The sequence below is a fragment of the Haliotis cracherodii genome, unplaced genomic scaffold (assembly GCF_022045235.1).
Source record: "Haliotis cracherodii isolate W230 unplaced genomic scaffold, xgHalCrac1.p SCAF_2, whole genome shotgun sequence".
NCBI lineage: Eukaryota > Metazoa > Mollusca > Gastropoda > Lepetellida > Haliotidae > Haliotis > Haliotis cracherodii.
This window is the reverse complement of record NW_027266275.1, coordinates 23,586,960-23,596,154: the sequence shown is the minus strand read 5'-3', so window position 1 is coordinate 23,596,154 and position 9,195 is coordinate 23,586,960. Positions and strand designations below refer to the sequence as shown.

The window sequence follows — 9,195 nt, the reverse complement described above, 5'->3', positions numbered from 1 at the left end:
TGAGTGCAATCATAGCGGCGAACCAGTTTAGGGATAGGTTCAAAAATGTACAGGGGTCACATTTACCTTTACATGGCGTCCCTCATTATTTGGCGGGAGTTTGGAGCGTGATTGAAAATGAAAATAGAAAAAAAACAACCGTTATTTGATAATTATTTTGTATAGTTTCCACTATGAACACCATATTTGTATTTTAGGGAAAATACTTACTTACAATAAATTGTTGCAAATGGAATTGCACTAAAGAAAGCGGACTATATTCTTCTTGTCCACTTCCGGTTGTGGTTTGCCAACACAAGGAATCTATATATAGACATAACCAGCCTCGCTGTCCACACGTGGGTTGTAATCTCAGCCTTTTCAACTTAACCGCTACCTGACATAGACGCAGTGTTGACAAGGACCGAAGACGAACCATGGCCAATCCCGAAGTTTACTTTGATATTTCCGTCGGCGGTAGTCCAGAGGGACGTATCTGCTTTGAGGTATTTCCCCGTATATATAGGCCTATATTGATGTCGCATAATGTGAATGTTAAGAGGAGATAACTAACAACTTTTAAACGTGAATGGCGGATGCCGGTATTCCTCATCCGCCATTCTGTCCTAGTTAAATCTAATGTGTATGCAAAATGTAGTTTCTTGTAGATTTTCTGCACGGGAGTAGGTCAAAACGGCCCCATGGCAGTAAGACCTCAAAAGGTAAAGTCAAAACGACCACGCTTTAAAAATGTAGACGACAAACTCAGTTATTGTCACATAATTTGTATTAGTATATTTTGTACATATAAGACCAACAGGAAATACCATGTGCAGCATTACACTTGCAGGGGTTCGCTCGAAGGCCGATATTCGGCTCCAAGCCAGCAGCTGATTAGTTTTAAAAAGGTCCGAATTAATGTTAGGGCTATGTATGCCTTTGTTCTAGGGGTAACCCGTTTTTCACTGTAGTTTTCCCAATTTCTGTGTCAGGGGCTGTTAGTTTAGAATACTGAATAAGCATTATAAGTGTCTGGACTTGTGTTATCACAATTCTAAATCAAAGTTCCTTATATCCTTGGTCCATGGATTGAGGCACTTGTATCCAGCAACTTGGCACTATGTGTTATTATTTCTCCTTGTCAGTCTCCAGGCCACGAGGATTTCTTCTTGCTGGTGTGTAGTATTCTTTTTGATGTAGTGGCACAGCTTACCGCCCTGCATCAGAGAGATCCGGAGACCAAGGAGGGACGTCTCTTTTCATAGGGCAGGTACCAACTTGTATATGCCAATGGACTGCTCTAAATTCTTTGAATTGATCCCTCTGTTCCATCATGCTAAATAGTGCTTACAATGAGACCCAAGGTTTTGCACTCGTCTCATCACTGCCTGAACTAAATCACGTGAGCACCTTGATTATAAACGTGTCTGGTCTGTGAAGGAACATGGCTCGCCAGTGAAGAGGACCCGTCTTCACTTTCATGTTCACTGCAAGTGTTTTGTGTTCCACTAATTTGCTGTAATTGAGGGCACCTTGCAGTAGATGCATTGGGCTTGGTACATGGTACATAATATATCTGACCCAGGTCAGGGACTCGTAAAACAGCTGCTCAGGGCCACTTCAGATATGCAGTTCTGCTGCAAAGGTGTACATCACCATGATCTAAAACACCAGCAATTCCGAGGATATCTGACTTAACAAGTGCCGACAGTCTTTGCCAAATATCAACAGCAGAGCATGACAGTGGTATCAGACACACTGAATATGGCGTAACCATGGATCATGGATGGAGAACAGTTTGGTTCCAGTGACGATTCAATATGTATGCTGCATTGGGCTTATGGAAGTGCCAGGGTGTATCGACATTGCTATAGTTGTTTTGCCTCCCACTGCATCCCGGGGCTTTCAGATTTGGGGGGACTCTTTTTACCTGATTTTTGTCACAAAGCCTTTTTGTTGTCTTAAAAATTTAAGTTAATATTGATGACCTCTTGCGTCATTTGTTTTCTTGGGAAAACCAGTTTTAACATGCATGTCATGAAATTTGTCATGGTTACTTGGATGAGTCTTTCACAAATAGTTGAATTATGAATTTTGATAATGTTCATAACGCGAAAAACAAAGCTCCTAGTGGGTTTGTAGGTGGTGAATCACAATCGTCAGGGAGATGTTGGCGTAACAAGTGCATGCAAAGATTTCTCCGTTATCCATTTGCAGGGATAAGAATCTTCCACAGATCCGCAAATTTTAGTGACCTCAAATTTGTTAAAATCTGGCTCCATTGCAAAGATGTTTCACCTGAAAAGGAAAATATCCATTCTCATCCCTGCATTTGATAAACTGTTTCATTTTGTATTTTTTGTATGGCTTTACGAACCCAGGATGAATGTACAACATGTCCATTTGTTTTGGGAGATTACACTAATATTGATATATAACATATTATCGTTTTGTATCAATGCATGGACCTACAGTGTGTTTGTGTTTTCATTATTTTTTTTTCTGCATGCGTGCACATGTCATGGGTGGCTAACTTGAGTCTCTTGTATTTCAGCTGTATGCAGATGTAGTTCCCAAGACCGCTGGTAAGAAACTTGACCACATCTACATTGTCTAGTTGATTAAACATGTTAAATGTTTTTCTCGCACCTTGGCCAGTGTTCACTAAATGTGTAGGTTTGTTGTTTTACGCCGCACTCAGCACTATTCCAGCTATATGACGGCGGTCTGTAAATAATCGAGTCTGGACCAGACAATCCAGTGATTGATATCATGAGCATCTATCCACACAATTGGGATCGATGACATGCATCAACCAAGTCAGCGAGCCTGACCACCCAATCCCGTTAGTCGCCCTTTACGTCAAGCATAGTCTCCTTTTAAGAAAAGTATGGGTTGCTGAAGACCTATCCTACCCCGGAAATTTCACAGGTTTTAAATGTGTAGGAATATAAATGTATAGGAATATGCTGATTTTTAACTGGATTCCACTTTGAAAGAAACCTTGGTTGTCAAAGATATGCATGTATCATTATTGCCATTACTTTGACATGATTGTTTGACAATTTATATTGTCAGTATGTTTTCGTAAACTAAACAGGGAAGTCTGCAATGGACTAAAAGATATTCAGTTTTATACCAAAGTGCTACACTTAGGAGTTTTTACCAAAAAAAGGTGTAAAAATATTAGAATATATTCTTCCTGTTACGATAATAGTTTCCGATACAATTCTTCTGATATATCGTCACGATATGGCTGAAAAATTTCCGATGTGACGTTAAACTTAACTCACTGACTTGACACTTCTGATCAATGTGGGCGGTCGGGTAGCCTAGTGGTTAAAGCGTTCGCTCGTCACGCCGAAGACCTGGGTTCGATTCCCGACATGGGTACAATGTGTGAAGCCCATTTCTGGTGTTCCCCGCCGTGATATTGCTGGAATATTGCTAAAAGCGGCGTAAAACCAAACTCACTCACTCACTCACTCTGATCAATGTATAAAATACTTCTGGTTACCATATTGGGTATTTGTAAAAGCACAGGGACCTATCTGTTGACTTTGGTTTCAGAGAACTTCAGGGCTCTATGCACAGGAGAGAAAGGGTTTGGATACAAAGACTCTGTGTTTCATCGGATCATCCCCAAGTTCATGATCCAGGGTGGTGACTTCACTCGTGGGGATGGAACTGGAGGCAAAAGCATCTACGGTGCTAAGTTTGCTGATGAGAACTTCATCAAGAAGCACGAAGGAGCAGGTGAGTACCACGGCACTGAGCAGCTATGTTGTGATAAGCTGTTCATAAACTGCTTCAGCTAAAGTTTAGCATCGTCTGTCGCAGAAAGTTGTAAGGGTCAAACTAGACTGGAAAATCAGTTATTTTTTGGCTGGACTGACAAGTCTGCATAGTCCAATCAGAATCATGTATTGAAATCGACATCTGGTTCGTAAACTGCATTGCAGATTTAGGTCGATTGCAAGATTTGCAAAGCATTTGTACGGTCAACTGGGCGTCTACAAATATTTTCCAAATCATTTCTTGTTTTAAATCAATTTGAACAGTAGTTTCAGCGTTAGAAATTGGCACTAGTCCTATAGTCCTTGCCAAACTGCCTAATAGTTAAGGTATCCTAAGGACAAGTAGAAATTTACTTTTTAAGGGTTTTGCTATGTTATCTTTATAAGGACTTGTGGGCTAGAACTGTTTGTTTCTACACCTGAATTTGAACAGGAAAGACAAGTTTAAATGGTAAATCATCATGTGTAGTTTAATTTCAAAATTTCAGTTTGCTGTTAACCTGTTCCTTTATCCAAACATAATATTGTTATTGGTCTATCGTTGCAAGGATGTCGATGAATATTTTTGTCTTGAGAACCCCCTCATACTTGGAACAGATGAAACTAGGTAGCTCTACATCATGTACATAACAGTGGATTTCATTGAACGAGGAGATAAAGAAATATTTCCTGTCTGTATGATTCCATGATTCAATTTTATAATTGGTATTTCTGTAGGTGGGCGATTGGGTAGCCTAGTGGTTAAAGAGTTCGCTCGTCCCGCTGAAGACCCGTGTTCGATTCCCGACATGGGTACAATGTGTGAAGCCCATTTCTGGTGTCCCCCGCCGTGATATTGCTGGAATATTGCTAAAAGCGGCATAAAACCATACTCCCTCACTCACTCTGTAGGTAAATAAGCCTGGTATATTGCTCATCTTTTAGGTTACAAGTAGGAACAAAATGGAAAAATATGGATGCCTCAGAAATCAGTACTTTTCATTCCATCTGTTTGGCCCAGGTTTCGATGTTTTAATCCTTAAAATTTTTGGTACTGGTCAAGTGACCTATTACTTGAGGGATAAGTTTATTATGCCCCACTAAGAGGGGCAGGGGATATAGAAATGGAATCTGTCCCTTCGTCTGTCTGTCCGCTTCTCAAAGGGGACATGCTTTCTATAACAGTTTAGGTCTGAGAAATGAAATTTTACACACTGCTACTGTTCATGTTCTCACATGAGTTTGAATAAAACGTGCTATTTTACTTGGTGCGTAGTGTCTGCGACATGTGCAATGGGGAGAAAACTGCTGAAGTTAGGTTATCTAAAAGATATTTATCAAGACTGGTCAAAAATGGGTCAATCTATTAGCATGATTAGAGTTACGGCCCTTGATCCATGTTCTTTTTTCCTCAGTAACTACTGAATTTGGCTTATCTAAGCTTCTAAGATACGCTTCTCAGGAGTTATTTTGTTTCCCAGAGAAGGAGCCTTTTGTGTGTTAATTTCACTGTTTAATCATTTTTATCCCCCGATGACATGAAGCGGCCCCAGTACCTGTCTCTTCTTAGGGCTTTTTAGGGCTTAAAAAATGAATTTTTTATAGTCTTTCTCTTCTATATCAACAATTTGTTGCCGATAGGGATAACACTGTTTTCTTAAGATGTATCAGCAGTTATGTAAGCCTGATCTAACAAGGCTTAATGGAGAATGTCTTGTTTGAATTGAATACATAACTAAAATAGGTAATCATGGTAATGATGATCAGATCCATGTAATTGATTTATTCGGTTTTGTGGCAACAAATTGTGACATCAGATGCTGCTAAACCATGGGTTATGGTGTCACTTGGTAAACCTTTCGTCCTAACTAGTTGTGACTTGATAATTACATTATCAACTGTCAGTCGATTAACATCATTACAGTGGGACTGTATTTGAAAAAAATAGGGGGACCTAATATCTTATTCAATTTTAGCATTTACACCAAACAAAATACAACCAGTTCTGAAGCGCTAACATATACATTTTTCAATGGAAATTCCTACCGGACATAGGAACCCGTTAACCCTTAAATTGGCCGGTTTATACTGGAGAATGGAAACACTACCTGGGATGTTGCTTTGATTTGCTTTGTTGTTTAACACCGCACTCAGCAACATTCCAGCTCTATGGCGGCCGTCTGTAAATATTCGTGTCTTCCCATGATCCCATGATTGACATGAGCATCGATCTACACAATTGGGATAGGATGACATCAATAAAGTCAGCGTGCCTGACCACCCAATCCCATTAGTCGCCTCTTATGACAAGCATTAGTTGCTGAAGACCTATTCTACCCATGTTTATGGGTCAAGTGATATTGGTGAAGTCCATTGTCATGGTGGTCAGGTTGTTTTAAAACTGCTGATTCTGATTCTGTTTTTTTCTGAGACATGCTAAACTGTAATGTAAACAATGTTGAATGAAGTTTTGAATACAATTATTAAAATAGATTCCAAACTATGTCCAGGTGTCTTGGACATACAAATAAACATTTTCTCTGACCAGATTGTGTAATAAGTTCCTAATAACAGGATTAAATTGCCTGCTTCAGTACAGATGTGTTGACATGGTGTCTTCTGTGTTCGTTCTCACGGCAACTGGGGATAAAAACTCATCAGTTTACTTATAAATTATAATGGACGAAAGCACTTCTACATTTAAATGAAATTCTTGATTTCTTGGGGGGCTGCGTCCGTGGTCTAGTGGTAGAGCGTCCACCCGTAGAGCGGAAGGTCCGGGGTTTGATCCCCGGCCGCGTCATACGTAAAGACGATATAAGATCGTACTTGTTACCCTGTCTGGCGCTCGGCATTAACGGGCCAAAGCAAGTATACTGTGTCTGAGTCGGGTATTCATGTTAAACTGCGGCATGGTATCTCAGTGAGCTAGCACTATAAATCCGCATCAGTCCGGACTAGTACAAGCAGCAACACACACACACACACTCAAGTACATGCACGTCGCTATATAAGTGCAATAATCTTGGACATGATGTTAAACCCAATTTCACCTCACCTCACCTCACCTTGTTTTTTTTGGGAGACAAGGGTTGCCCCCACCCCCTCCCTCCCTCACTGTATGTGAGGCTTCACCATGTTCCAGGTACTTGCATCATCTCAACAAAACCTTCTGTCTGATGGTATTCCTAACAATAGGGTCAAGATCATCTCTGTGTATCATTCATTGCCAATCACTTTTATCTGTACAATCCTGAAATTTGGATAATTGTTTGCTCTTGCATTAAGGAGTTTAAGACACTTGCAAGTTCTGTTACGCTCGGCAACCTTATCTGAGCAAACTGGCACATTTGAAAAAGTGTATTTTTCCCTTTCCAAGATGAAATGTCCTTTGAGGCCGTTTGCAACAGTTGTGTGGTGAACAGCATTTAATGACATTCACCATGTATTAGATAATTTTTACTGGACAATGTTTGTAAAGTGTTTTCTATATTAATTCTTTCTTTTCAGGAACTCTGTCGATGGCTAATGCTGGACCTAACACTAACGGATCTCAGTTCTTCATTTGCACAGCAAAGACCTCTTGGTAAGTTAATAGCAAAGAGTACATGGTGGATCCATGCTTTCATTCTTCAATTTGATGGCCCAACTGGACAGTAAGGCTTATGTGAGAGTGCGGAATTCTTTCTGAAAATGATTAAATTTTTGTATTTTAGCAAATTTGACTTGCTGGTAAGAATCAAGAGCATCAAGTTCAAAAAGCAATCATGAAGAGCATGTAAACTGAGAAAAATTATTGCAATGCGATTAAAAGTTTGAAGCACAGCATGTTAAAGCAGGGAACAGGTTTTATTCCTTGTGAGGAATTTTACCTTTTTTTGGTGGGGGGTGGGAATGTGTTACCCTTTTTCTGTTATATCAAACTTCCATTTGGTCAAGCATTTGTGATTAAGTATGCCCTTAAGTATTAGAATCTGTAAAGTTGCAATGTTGAATGTTACTTGCCCTTTAAAAGGTTTATACCAAATATCGGTGGCCTAAGGGTGACCCAGTCATCTGAGGCACTGCAATTTGCTGTGCAGAGTTGAGTCTCATGGGCATGCCAGAAACCCATGATTGTCGTTTTGAATTCTGATTCGCCACGATTATGTATCAAGCTTCGTCTGTACCATACCCATGCTTCTAGGTTTTCCCAGAGTGGGAACTGTCTGAGACCAGGCACCTGTATCACGTCTGGCTTTCCTCCACATTAAGCTGATGTGCCGTGACACTGTTCAGCGACTAACAGGATCAGGTGGTCAGGCTCGCTGACTTGGTTGATGCATGTCATCTTATCCCAATTGCGTGGATCGATGCTCATGTCAATAACTGGATTGTCTGGTCCAGACTCAATTATTTACAGACCGCCGTCATATAGTTCGAAGTATTGCTGAGTGCAACAACAAACTGTTCAAAGTTACGTCTGCTTGTTATTTCAGGTTAGACGGAAAACATGTGGTGTTTGGTCGTGTTACAAGTGGACTGGATATTGTCGAGAAGCTTGAAAAACTGGGTTCCCAGAGTGGGAAAACCTCCAAGAAATGTATCATTTCTGCTTGCGGACAGCTTTGAGTCTCCTTGTAAATTTTAAAATCATCATGACTGTACACTCTCCTTAAATAGAGTTGTCATGGACCACAGTGCTTGTTATCCAGTACTTCTTTCTCGGTTAAAATTGAGATGCAACTTTCATTTGCTAGTAGTCCAAAAACAGACTCAATGAGCCTTCAGGTTTCACAACGGAGGTAAAAGTTAGTTTTCTAAGCCTTTGAATTGACCAGCTGATTTTGTTTTCTACAGCCTCTTGAGATATTTGAGAATGTTGATGCGGAGTTATGTGTTCTAACACTACTACCTTATTAATCATCTAGTCCAAACTTGGGTTTTCCCCCAATAAAATGACAGGGTTACTATTTTCAGCATTTGATAATTTTGTAATGGCCTGGTTTCTTTTTGTCCTTTTGTAGGGTCATCACAATGCATTCCAAAACAAAGTACCTGTAAATGCCAAACAATGGAATAAATTCTATAAGTTTTTATCTTGTTATCATTTGAAAGATATGTTGACAATTCTGGCTGCACATGGGATATTGTCTGAGGGTACCTGGGTACAGCATCATCGCTTGGTGTGTGTCAGAAGAGTGAATAATAAGCAACTCCTGTGCACTGTGAATATCGCTGCCAGTGTTGAGCTGTTTGACCTTGTCTTGTGAACACGTTACCCTGTCTGGCGCTTGACATTAAGGGGCTAAAACAAGGAGTGGTCGGCTCGGAGTCCGTATACTGTGTCTTGAGTGGGGTATTCATGTTAAACTGTGGCATGGCATCTCAGTGAGCTAGCACTATAAATGGGCATCAGTCCGCGCACGCACGCACGCACGCACGCACGCACATCGCTATA

At 40.4% G+C, this 9,195-nt stretch overlaps 1 protein-coding gene across 1 annotated transcript; it reads left to right on the top strand.

Moving 5' to 3' along the window:
• Positions 1-329: 329 nt before the first annotated feature.
• Positions 330-8,831, top strand: LOC139467726 (peptidyl-prolyl cis-trans isomerase A-like). The gene is made up of 5 exons (XM_071249236.1): positions 330-485; positions 2,534-2,564; positions 3,550-3,735; positions 7,266-7,341; positions 8,234-8,831. The coding sequence occupies exons 1-5, from the start codon at positions 417-419 to the stop codon at positions 8,364-8,366; spliced, it is 495 nt and encodes a 164-aa protein (XP_071105337.1). The 5' UTR covers positions 330-416; the 3' UTR covers positions 8,367-8,831.
• Positions 8,832-9,195: the final 364 nt, after the last annotated feature.